General features: G+C 35.3%; 1 protein-coding gene across 1 annotated transcript; it reads right to left on the bottom strand.

Annotated features, from left to right (window-relative positions):
* Positions 1-12424: 12424 nt before the first annotated feature.
* Positions 12425-13063, bottom strand: LOC145685004 (uncharacterized). Its single transcript, XM_081757344.1, has one exon. The coding sequence runs from the start codon at positions 13061-13063 to the stop codon at positions 12425-12427; it is 639 nt and encodes a 212-aa protein (XP_081613470.1).
* Between the last annotated feature and the right edge of the window lie 9021 nt (positions 13064-22084).

The following is a 22084-nucleotide window of genomic DNA, read 5'->3' on the forward strand; positions in this document are numbered from 1 at the left end:
GGGTTGCCCTATGTACCCCTGGCAAAATTTAGGTTGTGGGGTACCCCTACCAAAATCTAGAGGGAGTGGTCATAAGTACCCCTAGGCCATTGACCACGGGCTTGAGATCTCTCATTGAGAATAATCAAAGTTAGATAGGGTGACCCCCTTACTACTATGTGCGTGTGCGTGTTCCGGGAACTTCGGCATCGTGCTTTTCGTGCTCTGGGGATAACATCTCCAGTCCTTGTCATCTCTGAGAGAAATACTGTTTAAACGCAATATGTAAAATCTTTTTTATCCTCTGGATCACGGGTTTCAGTCGAATTACCAGGTCTCTACGAGTTTGCATTCTCGACTCAGTGTTGGTCCGTAAGCTAACCAACATCATCCGACTGACGCGATGATCCGTTTGAGCTTTAGCGTGTTCATTCTATCTGTGCGCATTACAATGTTATATCTGCAATAGATGAAATAGATATTGGATATTCGGAACAGGGAAAATACTAGAAAGTGGCTTCCTCTTTGGTTATTTGAAAACAAAATTTATTTAGGCCTATACTAGTTCGACACAAAATTTGTTTCCATCCTATAATTCAATGTGTTTTATTCAAGTTGAAATTTGAAACGTGCAAGATCTGTTACATCTATAAAAAACATCAAATTTTCCTTTTCACCATTTGTAACTTTTATTATTATACAGTTTGGACGTTTAATATTGTGTATTTCTGATAGAAATTTTGCAGTAAAATAGCACTCTTTTAGTGTTTTCTTCCTTTCTTTCTTTTTTCTTAGTTCAGTTTGCATTAATAGTCTGGAATTGAGGTTATGACCAACGCTACCTACTGGGTTTATTAGAATGTATTTTCGATCAGACGTCCAATGAACACTACCGAATTTGGAACCGAACCACGCGGAAACAAAGCACGTGTGATAAACTTTTGACATTACTCTGGATGTGTCTCGCAAATCTAACGTTCTACTCAAAATTGAGTATGGTGTCCTCTTTGAAAGTGAAATAATAAATGTTTACTCTATATATTCGAATAGTTCTGAAAAGTATATAAAAACAAACGTTATTTCTATATTACTGTTGGATTTCTGCAAACGGAACTTCATAATATTAGGTTCTTTTCTTACTACGTTTAAATTCCACATTTTTATCTGTTTTCGCTTTTCTTTTTCTTCTTCTCTACCCTTCCCTCTCCCTCTCTCTGTCTTATTTCTGAACCTCTGTGTAATAGACATCTATTGGATTCATTTTTTCATTGTGCGTGCTTCAGTTTCTCCCTATATCAATTTATGAATCTTGTTTCGTCTTGGTTTTATTATTTCATTCTATTGATACTAATACATGTGTAGTTTGAAATTAGAATTACGCTCATGTTAGCTGATTTTAATATGGGAGAGAAGAAAGGAGGAGGGAGAGCGGGGTCCCTTTACCAAACACAATTGTAGGATAAGAAGGCGGATATTGGGAAGCCTAGTTGCACGTCGTTAGCTGTCGTAATTTTTTAGATACCCATGCTAGTGATGCCGTTCTCTGACCCCAGGCTTTTGGACTTTCCTCCACGATGATTGAGTCAAGTGAAAAGAGCGATCTTTTCTAGGAACCATTGAAAGAAGAATATTATATATCAACTCAGAGTAAATATTGGCAAATAGTTATTGGACATATGTTAAGAAAACAAATTTATATAAAGGAAGAAAAAAACGTATAAGTATTTCTGGAAGTTACCTTTAGATATAGCCTTATGGAGCTATCGAGGAGCGAAACTTGGATAATGGACGGCAACTTTTCGATGGCTCCAATAAAAAATTGTTCAAGTTTATGTTATTTGAGTTCCGACAGGTGAGGCATTCATTATTAGATGTACACTCCAGCCAACCACCTAAAGAGAAAACTAGAAGAGTATTTCAGAGTTTGCAGAAACGGCTCCAGTCCTTGTGCTTAAAGTATAATACGGGAACCAAAAGTTTGAAAACTTTTTGCTTATTGTTTCCTATAATGTTATGGATAGTAGAAAATGAACATGTAAATCACTTGTAATGTAATGTAATATAACAAGTTATATTCTATTTGATATTATCTGTTCTGAAATTTTGATATTGGCAAAACATAACTAATAATTCTAAATAGTGATGTATAAAGACATTAGGTGCCCATTTTGCCTGTACTTTTAACGTTTGTTGAAGCTGACATTATGTTCTTCTACTAGTGTTTGTTTTTGCGTCGAGCATCCGGAACTTCGATTTTGCAGAGTCGAACACCAAATGAATTGTTTTCCAAGTTTCATTAAGATAAGCTGTTTTGGTCGTGTACTTTTTCTACTTAATTCAACAAAGGTGAAAAATAGCCATGACAAAATTTCTTACATGCTAATATTTTGGTGACAAAATTACAGGTGTCGGAATTACTCTGTCAAAATTTCCGGTGACGAAATTACCTTCATCTAGTATTTTGGTGAGAAAATTACCGGTGGCGAAATTCCAGTGAGAAAATATCGGGTGGATAAATTTCAGGTGACGAAATTACCTAAGTTCGTATGTCAAGGCCAAATAGCTACTCTAATATTATTTTAAAAAAAAAAACCTTAACGATTTGAATTGGGTATGAAGTATCTAAAACTTTTCTTTTGCTATCTAACGGAATTAACTTCAATCAGGATTCTCTTCCATTTAAAGTATTTTAGAACTAATTTCCACTCTTAAAGATTTTGTTACGTTTATGCTGCGGACATACCGTAATAGTATTCACAAGGCCTGTAATTTCATGTGTTGCGTTAACCTAACTCTAAAATTGCGATAATCAGCATACCAGTTATTATGACATTTCACATATCTATATGCGTTCTGCTATTCTGGACACAATTTGCTGAAAAATGGTAATGACCCCCAGATGTTAGGTTAGACTGAGTTCGGGTAGCTTAGGTTAAGTAAGGTTAGTTTAAGTTTGGAGAAGCGGCAATAGCTCTAAACGTAACAAGACTATAATTGTATTGAACGTAAACGACAGAAGATTTAAACGGGATACGCTCTAAACTTTTTTCAAGCATTACCATCGCGTTCATGCAAAGAATAGGGCTACTGTAGAAGCAGTACGGATGGCTACCGAACAGAATTGTAGTGGGTCAAGTGAGTCGAGTGTTCTGAGTGGGTCAGTGGGCTGTGGGTCAACATCATGTGACCCACTGCAACCCATCACTCACCATGACTCACTCACTTTGATCTAACAACCCACTCCAGTCACTGCATTGTAGACAGCATCTTCTGTAGAGCATATTTTTTCACCCACCACCCTAGCCATAGTAAATAAATACACGTTTCAGATTGGTTGCAGTTTAAGATTGTCCAATTGTTCTGGTGTATGTATTGTGTATTATAGTAATAGAAGAAAATTGTCAATTTGTAGGAATTGAAGAAGAAAATTGAAGAAGCGGCTGAGGTTAAATTTATATCATGGCAGTCAAGGTGGAACAAAACGAAACCTGCGGGGCTTCTAACCCATTCCTCTTCCTCCTACTACTACTATTCTTACTACTACTACTACTCGGAGCTCATTCATGGTTGAGCGGTTAGCGTACATGCCTATGGCGTGGGAGATCCGGGTTCGATTCCTGGCATGAGCTCATGTTGTTTGGATCCCACGTTAATCAGTATTTCCACATTTCATATAGCCTCTCTTCTGAAAGGGACATTAAACTCAAAATCAACTGCTACTACTACTACTTACACTATGGATTTGTATAGCAAAACTGCACGCGTAAAGTAACTAAGTAACTTTTTTGAGTATTATTTTCATCTTACTTAAGTGAAAACTGTGTTACGAAAATTTGAGAAATAAAATATAAAAATAAAAAAGCCTCTCCTTGGGCCGAGTTCGAACCCACGCCAAAAGCGATCATTACTAGTAGTCCCTTGGCCACATTACATTCGGCCACGAAAACCAACAGCACCAGCATTTGATTTCTGCTATATGTAGGCTACGTGGCGAGAAAAGGATAAATTCAACCAATCAGAACCGTGTAGTTAGCTCCTATGTCTAGGGTAAAGCGTGATTTAAAAACATGGTTCTGAACACTGATGAATTTGTGTACGTGTTACTTTCAAGGCATCCATTTCCCTTGCTCATTTTTATTTGTTTATGTTTACTTACCTCTCTAAGTGTAAAAACAACTTCACGCATTTTTTGATATTGATATTTGTAAATGTAATAATAGCAATAGGACTTATGCTACTACTTGGGTTTGGAGATACACAGCCTGAGAGTTTTTAGAGGAGCTAATTATTGAAAAAAATACATTTTATCACTGTAATTTATAAATTATTACATAAAATATTGAATTTAACTATGTGCGCCTGATCATCACGGCCTAATTGCAAAGTCAAATGAAATGACTTTTGGTATATAGACAGGACTTAATCCAAACTGTGACGATATAATATCGCTTTCACTATAATACATATTCTAACGCGATAGTGGGGATCCGAATTTTCGCGAAAACAAATTAGTATCTCGCAAGCCGTTAACCTTATGGAGCTGAAATTAAGCGTATTAACTGTTTATTGAAAATAAACAGAACGTATCCTAGCATTTTTTTCAAATTATCCTTGATGAGGGGGGGGCACTTCCTATATATGGAAAATTGGTAGTGGTTTGATTTGTAAAAGTAATAGAAAACGATCGGTATTAGTTAAGAATCAAAATCAGAAATAATTATTAATTGAGGAACAAAAGAAAACTGTACTCCGTATCATATATTCATTGATTTCTACTATAATAATTGCTGAAATTTATGTTTATTATATTGAGCGCTTAGAGCACAGGGCAATCAACCCATAAAGTTGTGAGAAAAATATACATAAAATTTGTACTGCAAGCTTAGGCTAATTAAACGGAAATTTTAAGTTGGGACTGTACGCATAATTATATGAAAAATTTTACATTTTCTTACTTTATGATGGTCTACTTATTTCATCCTTTTTCCAATGAAAAGTATCGATAATTCAACAAGGAAATAATTTTACTATGGTAATTTAATTGAAATTCATCGTAATTTGGCGTATGATATACACTTTACCATTTTATAACATAAAGCTCAGATCCCCCGTTATTTTAACACAGCGGTGCTTCAGCAATTGACCGTAGAAATTCAAACTCCGATTAGTTAGAATTTCACAGCCTGGTTTTGTTACAACTGTGAACTCTAGTCAGTAGAGAAGAAACCGTAGATCATGTGTCAGAGTTGATGACGATGTGTTTTGGTGGGTCAGAGTGGTTCATGGTGGGTTGTGGGTCAGAGTAGGTCACGGTAGGTGGTGGGTCAGTGGCTCGTGCGTCACGATGGGCGGTGGGTCAGTGGGTCGTAGGTCAAGTTTTCATTGTCCCGAGCCATCTCTGCTACCGAAGCAGGAATGTTTTATCGATAACTAAATATGTAGTTTGCAGCAGGATTACGCAGAGAGGTAAATGGTTTATAACCTACTATGTGTCATTGAAGTTACACTGAATCTTTTAAAAGGCAACGTAATAGGAATTTATGAAAAAAATTTAAAATATATTTAAAATAACTATAATAAATACAAGAACACCTTATTCAAGGCCTAAAACAGTATTTGCTATGAAGGTGCATTAAAAAGCGAGCCGTTGTAGCAGTTTACAATTAATACCTGAGTTTCAGCTTTCTGAGATTCTGTATCTTGCATGTTTATTCAGCGTCCTGGTTTCGAAAGCGGGAACATACTATTAACGTCAGCTCCAAGCCACGACGACAAATTAATGTCGGTGAACGTAGGAGCTTAGAGACCATCTGCAAGTTCAACTTTAACAGCATAGGCTGTTTTCCACTACTTTATTTCCCCTTCAAGAGGATTGGGTACAATGACACCCTTCAAAGCAGCAATATCTGCTAGATTGGGGAGAACATGTGAGAGTAATCTAAGGATGCAGCATATACCAAAGAGGGCGGGTATCCTTCGTTTGTAACATGCAATGTAAACGATAGTGGAGTGCACGAATGTTTTGTGGGTTGCCAGGCGCACTTCTGTGGGGGCCCAAATAGGTTTGTGACTAGTTAAACTTGCAATGCATTTGGGCACACTTCAATCAAGGGAAGGTGAACGTCATACAATACACAAGTCAGGGGCATAATTACATTTTCTTTTATTTATTTCTGGGTAGATACAAAAATGGTTTTCCCCAGCCAAGATTTATTTTTTTTTATTTTTATTTATGTATTTATTTACTATTCTTGAGAGTAACAGTACTGCCACGGTATTACGAGCAGGTCGTTAAACTCAAAATAAAATTATCACAAAAGGCTAAAATCCTATCTGTCGTCCCAATACTTAATGTTTTTTCGCAAGCAAAACAATATTCAGTAAAGCGTGTCCATGGTTAGTATTTTTTTTATACTTTTCAAAATAAAAAAACTATAAGTATAAGGAATCTTTTAACTATATAAAGTATAAGGAATCTTTTAACTCATGTCCAATTGCATAACATAAAATGGCTTTCTGCTAGTGTTTGTCTACCAAAACAAATTACCCTACAAATGGTTTCAACTCAAGAAAGCTCCAAATATCCGTAAAAGGAGGGGGTGGGACAAATATCGTTATTTTCTAAGGCAAATCTACGTAAGGATGTCAGGAAAATATACTACTACCAAACAAAATTTATTCCTGAAAACCCAAATTCAAATTGTTTCTTTAAAACTATAGGGTCAAGTCTCACAAACCCTAGGTGTAGAACACTAAGCTCCGAAAGCAAATTTAACCGACATGTAAATTCCACGAAGACCTATATTTTATCCCTGTTGCGAATACATATCTGTTTCAAGGACCCACATGTGCTACCACTATTTGGCTAAAATATTCACCTCCTTATATAACACTGCCAAAATATACAGTATTCATCAATTTTAAATTATGACATATCCACGATAATCTGTGCACTACTGCTCTCAACGGGTCGGGTCGGGTCGGGTTGAAGATCCGAATTGACTGACCCGACCCGACTGACTCGAACCGTGATCCCATCTGATTGACCTGACCCGATAAACCGACCCGAGCTGACCCGATTGAGCCGACCCGACAACCCGACCCGAGCTGACCCGATTGACCCGACCCGAATAACTCGACCCGAGCTGACCCGACCCGAACTGAACCGACCCGACCCGTTTGAGAGCACTATGGTCACGACACTGGGTGAACGCCAAAATCCACTCCCATTGGGAATTAAACCCGGACCACGTGTACCGAAGTCTTACACGTTAACCACTAGCTAGATCAAGCGGGGGATTTGTACATGCATCTTAATGAATATTTGGCACTTTTGAGGTTTAGTTATTTCTTTTTATAACTGATACCAATGTCCGACGTGGGAGAATTTTTTCTTGCTTTAGTTCTATGTACGAAATTTTTCTTCAAGGTCAGTGTTCTCACCTGCTCAGACGGCAGCGGGTCTTCTCGGAAGGCAGTAGCAAGAGTATCTTGGCGGAGACAAAAGGAAATCGTTTAACTACAATGATAAGGGTTGAGGAAACGGGAGAACAAATATGATTTTTTCCAACCCTTCAACTTTCATTCCAAAATAGGTTCCTATGATTCCGGGACCCGTGCCACTTTGATTTTTCTTTCTCGGTAATTAAAACGTATTTTACAGTATATATAGTTGCACGTAAGAAGATACATAATATGAATTTTGTAATTTAAAATTTAAAAATACAGTATGATAATTAATTACAAAGTACTAATTTTATTTCATCACTTTCAGCCCAATAAATGAAATTCAAACAATTCGCTTCCTGGGTCTTGGTCATCAATACTGCGTCTTATCCTTTGTCTTGCAGTTAAGTCTTGGTTCTGCATTTCGTAGTCTTGGTTATCTTTCATGCTATACAAGAGCCAAGAATGCTCGCCTCATCGGTACAAATGAAGACCAAGTGTGATTTTGATTATGGTCTTTCATACTATACGGAAAGCAAGAAAATACGCTCATCGCTACTTGGTGATCACCAAAACAAGGCCAAGAGCAAGATTACTATGCAATTCGTCTTGCATATCCAATCTTTATCTTGTTCTTGTATCGGTGTCCTTGGGCTTGGTGAAATAAAATGAAATATTCAGTTTAAGGTCCCTCGATTCTGCACCGAGGCTAAGGGATATGGTCACCATGAGAAGGGAATGAAATGGTGGAATGAAGAAAGTGGGAGGAAACAGGAGAACCCCGAGAAAACCCACTACACGGCGTTTTTCCACCACAAAGCCCACTTAGCACAAGCTGGGATCGAACCATGGACACCATCAGTGGTGGAGCCAAGGGGGGCCAGGCCCCCTTGCTCAAATTCGTGGCCCCCCACACAGATGATGCTATTATAGTTCGACAAACGGTGAGTTGCCAGTGGCTACAAGTGAAACTACTTCCAAAACATCTCTCGACAACAAAGTTAGAACTGCAGAATACCGTTGCGTTCCGAATAAAATAGCTCCACTCGTTTTAGTTTGTAGTACGGGAAGATCTAATTCACGAAAATCTGTGGGATGCTTGCATTGACCTCGCCACCTGGACAATCACTTTAACCTCTGTCCATTATCTAGTTATCTCCTTTGTTTTGATAAACAACCAGAAAAATAGAAAATCAGTCGGCATTCTCATTCGCTCCAATGTTGAAAGTCATACTAAAATATGATATGCATACTTACAAATAACATGCACTGCAGTAAAACATTACACTTGTGTTGGACGAAAAAAGTTTTCGTACACTAAGTAATTGATTTCCATTGATTATGGCGACAGAGAACAAATGCATAGCATCCATTAAATGATTTGGTATTATTATTATTATTATTATGAGTTTATCTACCAAACAACTATTTATTGATTAATAAAAATGATTAATCAATTATATTTAGTTACGTATGGTAGATGACTTCAAATTATATTATTTACTGACCGACAGTATCCCACGCTGTCGTATTTGTGCATAAGAGGTAAGTTCTAATCTTTTCTTTGTAGAAGTTAAGTAAAAGAACCTGTTTTACCTCGAAATGCTTAATTACAATTGTATTTACACAGAGACAATTCTAACATACAAGATGATATTAACGATGCTATTTGTATATACGAGTTACTTGTCACAAAAACTAATTACGCTAAGAAACTAAAACTATGCTCAGACTGTCTTTCTTAGCTAACTTTTACAAGTGGTAGCAATTGAAACTCACATGAGTATATGGTAACCTCTCACCCGAAGTTTAAGGTTAATCTCTTTCCACATGGCTAAAAAAAAGAACGTCTGTGTTGCCTCCGTTTTCACCCTGCCCCTGTGCCAGCCTGAATCCCCATTATATTACCAAATGTTATCAATCTTTAATTTCAAATTAAGTGCTTAATGTTTTTTTTTTTTTTTTTTTTTTTTTTTTTTTTTTTTTTTGCAATTATAAAGTCTCATTAGTTTCTATCACCGTTGTCCCTTAGGACAAGTTATTATAACAAAGGAAAAACATATTAATGGTTCCTCTTGATTACTTTTCAAGGCTTTTTCTTATAATTCACTTAAGCACTATCACTTTTTTTTTTACAAATTATCATATCCATTTATTCTTTTTTTTCATAAAATCTGTTTTCAACACATTATATTATCATGCGGTATTAAAACAAATCTGGAACTTCTGATATTTATTTACCTCCATCATTCCACCCAGAAAACTAGTGTGATCTGTACACGAGGGAATGTTTTCGGGCTGCTAAAATTAAGATTACTGGTGCCATGCTATAACTTTGAGTTTCGCCTTATCTCAAGTAGATGCAGACATGTCAGAAGGTTTGATCCTTGTAGATACACTAGTTCAAACGCTGTCCAAGATGAGGTCTAGTAAATACCTGTATGACTCTCAACGAACAATATTCGAACAAATTTATCAAGAATGTTTGGAGATGTGCAAAGAAAATGGTCTCGAATTCTAGAGCCGGAAACAAATAGAATATAGGGGTTCCTCGTGGAAACGAACTAGACATCCGCCATCGAAATATCACAAATTCATTTTGGATGAATCTTTTCCTTCATTGGATGCAGAAAACGAATTTTCTAAAGATATCTATCAAGATACATTTTTCTCCCTACTATTGATAGACAATCATTGATATGGAAAACCGCTTTGTATCATGTTGCAAAATCATCAGATCAATCACCACTTTACATCCAAAAAGTAAAAACGTTTTGAAATTACAACATTGTCGAGTCTATAACCCAGCATTATGGAGTGATCTGCAAACATTAAAGTGAGAACTCAAAATCCTCCCAAACACAATTAATAGAGCAACCCAAAAGCATAAAAAGCATATAAAGCATAACAGCAATTTACACATATGGTTGGTACCTTGAACATGATTGTGATTGTCTAAGAGTCCAAAAGAAACTAGTTTTAAAAGCATAATTTTAGAAAATAAAGCATAAAGCATAATTTAAAATATATAGCACAATTCTTGGAAAATTCTCTTTAACTGAAAGTTTAACATACTGTGTTAATATTTTTTAAAACCAATATTTACAATGCAAAATCATTGAGAACATAACAATACAACAATGAAAAGCTTATTTTCATTTCTGTAAACTTTTCGGTGTAATCCTTTGATGTGGAGAAAAGAAAAAAAGTAAAAGAAGAAATTTTTCCACCAACAATGAATAGTATGCAAGAACTCCATACTACATTGTTATGTTTACTCTTTGAACTTAAGCACTTTCTGTACTTTTTGGTGGCATCTTTTACTTTCCCTTTCTGTATATATGTACATGTAAGGCGCACACAAATGATAGAAAAAATTTATTCGAGCAAAGCACATCTCTTTACAATGACTTAAGTAGAAAGTTCATTAAATATGAGAGAAACTAGTTGCAAAAAATATCAATAAATAGATCAAGATATTTAGAATATTTAATGTATAATAAATATTATACATTATACACGATTAATGTAAAATAATCATTGACATTAACAATAAGCATAATTTGAAAAAAAAGCATAATTAAACAAGAACTGTCACACAATCATAGTCAACGTCTTGCGAATAAAATCAGAAAAAAAAATAGAAAAATAAACACACTGCTGAACAAGACTGCACTTATTTTAATATAAAAAACACATTTACACGTGACGTTTCGATCTTCTAGCCAAGATCCTCATCAGACGCACACTGAGTGATACAAAAAACTACTCAAGTATATATACACAATTCGTTTCCCTATCTGCTCTCTCATTGGCCCGTTCAAACATCCAATCAGAAGCGTGGAAATCTATCTGAACTGACCAATGGGACAACATGACATTCTACCAGAAAGAAACCACAAGGAGCAAGCAACCATTGAATACATTAATTCATATACATTTTTCTGTATTTATCAATAATATTTCTCCATTTTTTATTAATGCTGATACCTTTGGTTTAATTTATTAAGTTTGCATCCCCTTCCTTTTCTATCCACCAGGCCTCTTTCCACTTTCTCGGCCACAATCTTTTTTCCCGTTCCAGCACAATAACGTCTTCCCAGTTCACATCATGTCCCTTTTCTATTACATGTTTAAAGATTGCGTTAGTTTCTCTGCCATATTTCACATTACTTTTATGTTGTTTAATTCTTTCTTTCAATAATTACCCCGTCTCACCAATATATTTCATATTACAATCCTTACAATTTATACAATAAATGACACCTTTCTGATCTCTTTTCTTTTTTCTTCCCTTTGTTTTTGACCATGTCCAACAACGTCCTACCTTTTCTATACACCTTGACCCCTTGCTTTCTTAACATCTTTTTTTAAATCTCGGTATCTTCTCCTAACCCTACAATGCCTTTCCATACCCCCTCATTGTCCTCCCCACTTTTATCTTTCCCCGAGACCACAGATGCTTTAACGATATCCCTTTTACTATAACCATTCTTATACAGCTGTCCTTTAAAGATTTCCACATTCTCTTCTACATTTTTGTTACAAATTTTGGTAATTCTGTCTAACATATTTCTTATGAAATTAACTTTTGTGCTTCTATCTACATTACTTTTCTTATTACAATAAATAACAGCACTACATTCTTTTTGATACCATTGAGTCTTAATGCTCTTCCCTTCCTTACTCATTAAAATGTCAAGATGACATAATACACCTCCCTGCTCTGTCTCTAGTTCTAATTCTATTCCCTTGTCCTTATCTTCAATACTACCAACGAACTCTATCAACTCTTCTTTTGATCCTTCCCATATCCCAAAACAATCATCAACGTATCTACATAAAAATCGAATCTTTTCTTTCCCCTTTTCTATCACATCCTTCTCCCACACATTCATAATGATATCAGACAATACCGGACTTTTATTAGATCCTATACTTAAACCATCCTTAATCTTATATATGTCATTCTTAACTTTACAGAAACCAAACTCCCATATTAAGTTGAGGGCTTTTCTAACTTTCTCCCATTTCCAGCCTTTAACACATTCTCCCCCCCCCCCATAACTCTCTTAATCGTATCAAGTATAGCACTTCTCTTTAGACTAGGAAACATGGCTTTAACATCTAAACTAAACAAAATACAATCATTATTAATTTCAGCATTACTGGTGTAGTTTATTACTTCTCTATAGTCTTTAACTGCCAAAGTCTTTTGTCTGTGTCTTACCCATTCTAACGCTGGTTTCAATTCACTTTCTAGCGGTTCCAAATAATTATTCCTACAGTCCATAACTGGCCTAAGCTTTACTTCCTTTTTGTGTATTTTTGGAAAACCCTTTAACACGGGCACTCTTCCATCTTCATTCATCCATTTCTTAAGTCCCTTCCTTTTACATTCTTCTTTTAATTCTTCTATAATTTCTTCTTTCTTCTTGTCGACTAATTGATATTGTCCATCCACCAAATCCTTCACCTTGTCCTCATACCACACTTTATTCATTACCACTGTCGCCCCTCCTTTGTCAGCTCTCTCTACCACAATGTCCTTCCTTTTCCTAATGCTATCATATCCTCTTCTTTCTTCTTTTGTCAAATTCGAAGATCTTCTGTGGATTTCTTTCTTTACCAAAACCATTGCTTTCCTTCTTAACCTATCTCATTCCTCTTCTTCTTTAACTTCGTTCAATGCTTCTTCTATAGAATAGACTATGTCATCGACCCTGCTCGTTCCATCTTTCACTTTAAATTTACAACCCAATGAAAGAAAATATTTCTCTTCTTCTGACACTTGCACTTCCCCTATCACCACTAACCTTTCTTTGGTCTTCTCCTCGCTTATGCCCAACGCTATTAATTTCTTTTTAAGTCTTTGTTCTACTTTGCCACTAAAACACATTTCCCATTCTCTTAAATATTGTACTAACCAGTCTCTTACAAAAATAGATGCCAAATCTACATATTCTACTTCTAATTTCTATGTGAAAGCCTTAGTCTCTTCTTCAAACAAGCTGCCAGGCTCCTCACGTTCTCAATCTCTGTTCTCCTTATAAGCGTCCTTAACCTCACTGACTGTCCTTTTATATTATTCCTTTGGATTCTCAAACTCCTAGGTATTACTTTCTTCTCCATACACTTCTGCAAAAAACCCACTTGCTCCTCCATGTTGATTTCCCTCCTTCTTCTGTTCTTCTGTTCTTCCACTTCTCAACAGCCCTTTTCAGCTTCGGGCCCATTTCAAACTGACACACAATCATAGTCAACGTCTTGCAAATAAAATCAGAAAAATAAACACACTGCTGAACAAGACTGCACTTATTTAATATAAAAAACACATTTACACGTGACGTTTCGATCTTCTAGCCAAGATCCTCATCAGACGTACACTGAATGATACAAAAAACTACTCAAGTATATATACACAATTCTTCTCCCTATCTGCTCTCTCATTGGCCCGTTCAAACAGCCAATCAGAAGCGTGGAAATCTATCTGAACTAACCAATGGGACAACATGAATTGTGTATATATACTTGAGTAGTTTTCTTAGCAGACTTAAACGTCAAACAATTCAATTTAAGAAATGGTGTGATAGATGGTTTCTTAAATTAAACCCAAATAAAACTCAAATTCTTCTTTGCTACCCTAGTGGTAAAGGAACAAGAAAAGACCTCAATAACACTATTATGATCGATAACCAACATATCTTTCCAACCAGAACAGCCAAATACCTTGGTGTTCCTTTAGATAACAGACTGAATCTGAAAAAACACATATCAATTTTAAGAAAGAGAGCGGTAACCATAATGCTGAAACTTAAGACTACCATCAACAATATTCAATTCTCATCCAAGATACATAACCTCATATACAAACTGTTAATTAGATCTGTATTATTATACGGACATCAAATATATAACAGACAGAATATAGAAGAGGTGGCCAAAATAGAACGTCATTGGCTCAAAAATATCACACATATTAAAGGCAATCACGAACAAATATATGACGTATCAGGATTACTACCTATCACAGAAACCATTAATCTATTGAACTTCAAATATATTCAGAGACTCCATGAAAGGGACTTCTTTCAACATCACTTCTCTCCAACAGATAAAGAATATACTCCATACCCCACTACTATATTACGCCATTACAAACTACTATCACGAACAAAATACACTATAAGATATAACAATGACTGAGACTCAAACAGAACAAGGAAGAACTCTATTAAATAATAACAATATACATTGCAAGGAAATCACACACGAACAATGAAGAACACTCATCAAACAACGAAGAACATTAACAAAACAATGAAGAACTCTCAAAAACAAAGAAGAAAACAACATAATCATTTATAACAATAAATTCACCAAAAATCATATAAAAATCTCACCAACTCACTAAACTTCACTACCATCATTTTTGTGCTCAATGCTGGACTTGGATGTGGGGCGCTCCCCAGAAGATTCGACGACATAACATACCTTGAAGAAGACCCACCACCAAAATAAAGAAGAAATCGAAAAGCCAACTAATCCATGAAGATTTGCAACAAGACCTACCACAACAAGAGGCAAGGCAGCTACACTGGGGCCGACACACACACACACACACACACAAGCACAATAGAAGAACACAGTATAAAACAAAGAACTCATATATTTAAAAAAAAAAGTAATCACAACTATTAAATAACACATTAACTGTCACGACTGCTCATATACACATTTATAAATATATCACTAGGATAAAGTAGCACTTAGCTAATACATCCATCCATTTAATATAAAATGGAAAACAGACAATAACTTGACTTGACTTGACTTGTATCACTCAGTGTAAGTCTGATGAGGATCTTGGCTAGAAGATCGAAACGTCATGTGTAAATGTGTTTTTTATATTAAATAAGTGCAGTCTTGTTCAGCAGTGTGTTTATTTTTCTGATTTTTTTAAAACAAGAAATAAAGCATAATGTGGGTTGCTCTAACAATTAAGTTGTATGAAGACGAGAAGAAAACGAAAGCTGATTCCTTAACGAATTTCGTTGATCTTTGTGTCTACAAAAATGCATTCCTAGAAACCTACAAGCTAGGTATCATCTCTGTGATTATATCAGTTTCTAGTGCTACATGTGAAAGGTCATTCTCTTCTTTGAAAAGATTAAAGACTTGTATACGCAATTCAAGGACTCATGATAGGTTGAAAAACATAGTGTTACTTTATATTGAGAAGAAAATTGCTAAATCGTTAGATCTTTAACAAGTTGTGGATATGTTTGCTGCTGCCCACACTAATAGAAAGATCCTCTTCAAGTAGAGGCATGAACCTATAAGTTATTTTCTTTACCTGTAAAAGTGTGTTTGCTTCCACTTAGGTCAACCAGCTACACATATTTTAAACGCCATGATTAAATAACTATTTACTTATATTAGAAATCAATTGCATTAATGAATCCTAGTTGTTTGAGGTATTAAATTCTTATATTTTCAATGTTTTCCAAAGAATAAAATCATGAACAACAAAGATGGAAACATTCACCTTGAATATATATATATATATATACACACACACACACATATATATATATATATATATATATATATATATATATATATATATATATATATATTGGAAATGGCCCACTCAAAATCCTCTTGGGCCCTTCATTGGCCCCCTGAAAAAAAAACTCTAACTACGCTACTGGACACCATGCACCAGAGATGAATTCTCTAGCCCTAAGCCACCGCGGCCCTGCTTGGGCTTGGTCGTTCATATCCAATATCTCTTTTGGCGTTGCTTAAATAACTTCTAGTTTTGTTCTAAATCCAGACTCCATATTGGCGTAGATATTAATATTACAGTCGATTGGTAAAATCAATCTTCCACATTTAAAAATTAAAGTACACACAAGTATAAAAATAAGCATTTACCATAAAAACACTAGCTGCAAGTGTTCAAAATAGATTTATGGTTTCTATAAAATCAATTGAAAATTGCTATTTTTAATTAGGCAGCTAGTGAAAAACAGCAGCTTTCGACTCCAGCCGAGTTTAAACTCAAACTAAACTCAGTTGACCAAAGTGAACTGACCCGACACGACAACCTGACCCAAACTGACCCGACTGACCCGACCCGAGTGACCCGACCCGATAACCCGATCCTAGCTGACCCGACCACCCGACCCTAATAACCCGACCCGAGCTGACCCGATTGACCCGACCCGAGCTGACCCAACCCGACCCGAGTAGCCTAACCCGACAACCCGACCCGAGCTGACCCGACTGACCCGAGTTGACCTGACCCGACCCGTTTGAGAGCACTACTGTGCACTTTGTGGCAAATAACCTTTCAACAAATCCATGTCGGTATCAATATGGGAGCTATTTAAGAAACTGTTTATATATACAATTTATTAAATTTTAATTAATGCTTATCCACAATAATCTCTATGTTCTGTCGCAAATATCCTCAATATTATAATGGAAGGACCTCTCACGTATTATTTTAAACTAAATTATTTACCTATCAACTTATATTTCAAATATATTTTCCACACACTCTACGTACATTGTAAAATCATTTATGGAATAATTATTTTCGCAAGAACCTGTGAATTAAAAAAAAAAAAAAAAAACTTTACGGAGCAGTAAGTCCTTGTAATTGCTTTCTGCACGCAGTTTTTACTTTAGTTAATAGATGGCAGTAAACGCGTTGTCCAGGAATCCTGTTGATGCTAACTGTTCTAACTACGTAAGTCAAAATATTGTTCTCAGCTCTTCTAAATATTTTCCTTTACAATACGTAATCATAATAATATTTGTAAAACTAATGTTTTATTCCAGTAATTATTTCATAGATTTTTACCATTGTTTATTCCACGGAAAAATAATAGTAATGGGCCTAAGTTATTTCAAATGAGCATATAGAAACTAGGCAACGTAAATGCTCAATGGACCCTATAATTTTCTTATAGAATTTTTAAAAGCAGGTAATAAACTTCCGGATAAATACTCACCAAATAAATTATAGATATCACTGTATTTTTAGTACTACAAAATAATTACCAGGTTCACAATTTTAATATACCTTCTATATATGAAGCAATATAAAATACGATTTTTCCTAATCGTCCCTTCAGTAATTTTTTCCTTGGTTTCCAAGCTATGCCGTAGCTATTATACCGTATAATCAATATTAAATGAATCAACAGTAAAATTAAAATATTTGGTTCATTTCCATTATAGATGTTTGAAGGGGATCTTTTCTAGCTGAAGATCATCAGTTCAATTCCTGTTGTGAGCCCCTCATTGCCTCATTAATTAATAAGGCCTGTTCTCTTCATAATCAAAGGAATGTTTAAAAAACGTAATACTATTTCATAAGAAGCTCACAATGCCCAACAAAGTAAAGAATATGTAACCACTAAAATTAATCAGATGTCTTCGCCTAAAAATACATACGCAATACCAATAAGTTATGGGTTCGATTCCCGGTGGTGGCATTCAGTCAAAAAATTGTATAAGCTTTTTAGGGCCAGCCATCCTGAATGAAGTTTTCCTGGGTTTTTCCCATTCACACCTGGCAAATGCCGGAGTGGTACCTAACTTATAGGTCCCAGGCCGCTTCCTTTCTTCCCCAATCGTTTCTTTCTTCACTTTCCTCGGATAGTGTGATCGCAGGGGATACCATCCCACGAAACGTAAAGGGCTAAATGGGCTTGGATGCCAAAACCCCTGAAATCTAAACCTAAATCCCTAACCAATGAGCTACGATGCTCATTGATATTCACAGCAATCGAAAATTAGTTTTAATTTTATTCTCTTATCAAATTGTATGCAATAGTAACAAAACAATTCTGTCTATTAGCCGCATTACAAATTTTATAGTCAAGTATCAATAATATATATTTATGAATAGCAATCTAAATTGAAATAGCCAGGCATAAAACTGTAATAATAATAATAAATTATCTGCTCATAATTGTAAATAAAAAACAAAAATAATGTGCGCGTCTATTTTATTTTTTTTTTTTTGTTTTGTTTTGTTTTTCAAATGCAAATCCATTTCATAATTCAAATCCTTTCCCTGAAACTTCGAGACGAGACGAGACTCGTAATTTTCATAAAGTCAAATAAATTGTTTTAAACATATTTTCAAAAATATTAAATAGGATATTACTTGAAATAAAATTCAAATTAACTTACCACAGCATTCGCAAAACACTGCACAAATATTAACACTACACTGTAAAATATGAGGTGTTGAAATAACACAAAATGACTACCACTTTAGCGTGTTACTTGTGGGTCAATTCAGCACAAAGACATCGTCTTCCAAGCATATCAAAAATAACTAGTTACAATAGAATTTGCATTGGTACAATCGTTTAATATGAGCAAAGCTTTACAAAATATCTTTGGCACTTCTGCCAAGTAATGAATAATGTTCTATGTGTTCAGTAATTGGTCACAATAATATTGTTGTAAACCTGTGAATCGTCTTACAACAGAAACATAGGCAACAGTTCTGCCATCTTATGTTCATATATGCTAAGATACAAGAATAAAACAGATGACAAAGAAAACAGATGGAAGCACAGCTATCTGTGTCACTGTTTTCAGATGATAACGTAGTAACTAGTTATTTTTGATATTTTCGGAAGGTGATATCTTTGTGCTGAATTGACACACAAGTAACACGCTAAACTGGTAGTCATTTTGTGTTATTTCAACACCTCATTTTTTACAGTGTACTTATGAAACTTTACAGATCGCCCACGACGTTAACCACAATAAAGATTTAGATGCAAACAGAGGCCTAGGTGATGTTGTGGCATGCATTTATGCATATTTCAGCCAATGAAAACGCAGTATTCAAACCTACCGTCGCTTCTGTTTGGGACGTTCACCACACGACAAGAAACTATGAAATTTCACTTCTTGCAAAATACCAGCAAACTCTATGGCTGTCTAGCTTCTCATTGCCTTGAAGCACAGCTTTCATCAAAATAAAACAGTTAGTACAATATTCATTAAATAAAGCAGTATTTTCTTTTAAATAGTCCAGGTTTATAATCCGTTTTTTCAATATTGTTAATATAACTCAATCATTAAAATGCATTTAATCCGCTTGTTTTCGGTAAAAATCTTTTGTCATTAAAATACCGAAGTTCAATTCCTGGTGGAAGCTGGTATGGTCTACGTTAAACTGTAAGTCTACGTTTCATATGGCCCCGCTGCTAAACTCAAAATCATTCAACATTATTGCTTCCTTAACTCATATTCAATCTCTTCCGTTGCTAAGCAATTAGCGTGCACGTCTTTGGCTTCGGAGTTCCAAGCTCAATTCTCGATAAAAGCTTGTATGGGGCGCGTTAATAAGTATGTCTCATATAGCCTCGCTGCTAAACGGGACAATAAAACTTAAAATCAACACAACTCGTTTACTCCAAGGGTCCCTTATTAATATAGGTGATGGTATACATCTAAATCTTATTTATTGAAAAGCACTGTTCAAATTTCGAGTCGATTCTATGGGTAACTGCTCAAATATTTTATAGTGGGACATATAATTCAGCCAGCACCATAAAATTATTCTAAAACATGTAACACAACAATATTAAATGTCCCGAAAGGAAATCGTGTTCACAAATCCTATGGTTGAGACAAAATATTCTTCCCTCCACAAATATTACTAGCTCCAATCTCAAATAGTATTCATTAATACACAGTGTCATCACAAAACCAATTTAAATAATACAGCCGGTGTCAATAAATCTACAAATAATTATCTGTTATGCCGAGCAAACCCATGTCTATATTTTCGAGATGATAATTTCTAATTTCAGTTTCAATACAAAATATTAATGTATCCTTAGTTTTTACTGCACCATCATCAATGTTTCCACAGAGTTTTTTCCACTCCATAAAAATCAATTGTTATTAGTTTACAAATTACAGCTTAGCTGTTCACAACAAATGTCTCTAAAATAAATAAATAGGCGTACTACCATTATGTACTGGCTAAAACAACTCTTTTCGATTTTAACAATTGGGAAGGGGAGTCGCCATCAATACATTAAATTTACGTAATCCTATACACAATCTATATACTTGGGTAGTCAGCTAAAAGGAAGACGAATGTATTAAGTAATATCAACAGCAACAAAGTGTTATTTTAAGAGCTATAATAGATTCAACAAAAATACATAAACTAGAGTTATCAATGTAGTCCATATAAAATTCGAAATCTAATTTTCTGTAGATTAACAATCCAATAAAACGCAAACAGCAAAACACATATGGCCAAAAGAAAACTGTATTGTTATGTCTAATCATATATTCTGTAATGTTTTCAAGATTTAAAAGTAAATTTTATTTATTTTATAACTTCCGTCTCTGGAGGGATATGAGGATATTGGCAACAATTTCACGCATAACAGGTAGATGTATCTACGAGCGCTGTATCCAGTAGTAGCGAATAGAAGTTTTTGACTTCTCAACCGCAACAATAGCGTAAATGGTTTGACTCGCGTGTTAGCTGCCCAAGAGGTAACACGTCTTTCGCTGGTCGTCCGTCCAGTGTCGTATCGTGCGAGAGGCATTGAATGCGCCCAGTGTACTTTGTGTTTGCTTGGAATTTACGCTGACTTGATTACAATATATTTCAGTTTAGTGGTGACTAGTGAGTTTATTTAGAATTATAAAATGTCTATCAAACGTGTCAATACATTAAAATTAGGATTTCGTGCGATTCCTAACCGTCCGTCCACAATAAAAATCCATGAGTTTATTCAAACTACGTTTAACTTAAAGGAAGAACAAATACTAAGTATTGAGTTGGATATTTATCGTAAATGTGTGTATATTAAGTTATTGTCTGACTTGTTGTGTGACAAATTGTTAAGAGATCATGGTGATAGTGTTAAATTTCAAGATGATAGTGGAACATACCCAGTGACTTTAGAATTAGCTGATCGACCTTTAACCTATGTGCGAATACATGCTATTCCCACGGAATATAGTGATACTGATGTCACACGTGCCTTGTCTATCTATGGAGAGTGTAAAAGTATAAAAGACGAAATTTATGACGATACTCATATTTATAAAGTTAGATCTGGACGAAAGATCGTGACTATGTATTTGTTTAAACCTATACCGTCCTTCTTGGATATTCGTAACCAGAAGTTCCTAGTAACTTATTTCGGTCAGGACCGTACTTGTTATTACTGCCAATCTAGAGATCATTTACAAGATCAATGTTTTCAGCGTCAAAAACGGGCCTTTGTTTCAACAACAACCATAGAACATACTGAAAGTGATAAGGAACGCTCTCGGGTTTCGCCAACCCAAGAAATTAATGTGGTTAAACCTGCTAATTTGCCTACTTTAACGTCAGATGTTGACTTTCCAAAGTTAATGACTGAGCTTACTACCCCTGTGATACAGGGCCGTTCTCTAAACACTACTCCGATAGTGCCAAAAGACAGTGTTCCTAGCCGACCATGTTCCGGAGCAATTAAGGAAAACGTCTCTCCCAAGGATATTAGTGATAGTCAGGACAGGACCTCATCTGCAGCCCCTCCAGCTTTAGATGGTACTTCTTCACTGGCTGAGTCAGATTTTCCACGGGAACATCAAGTTGTCA

The sequence above is a fragment of the Thermobia domestica genome, chromosome 5, assembly GCF_964235325.1.
Source record: "Thermobia domestica chromosome 5, izTheDome1.hap1.1, whole genome shotgun sequence".
Classification (NCBI taxonomy): Eukaryota; Metazoa; Arthropoda; class Insecta; order Zygentoma; family Lepismatidae; genus Thermobia; species Thermobia domestica.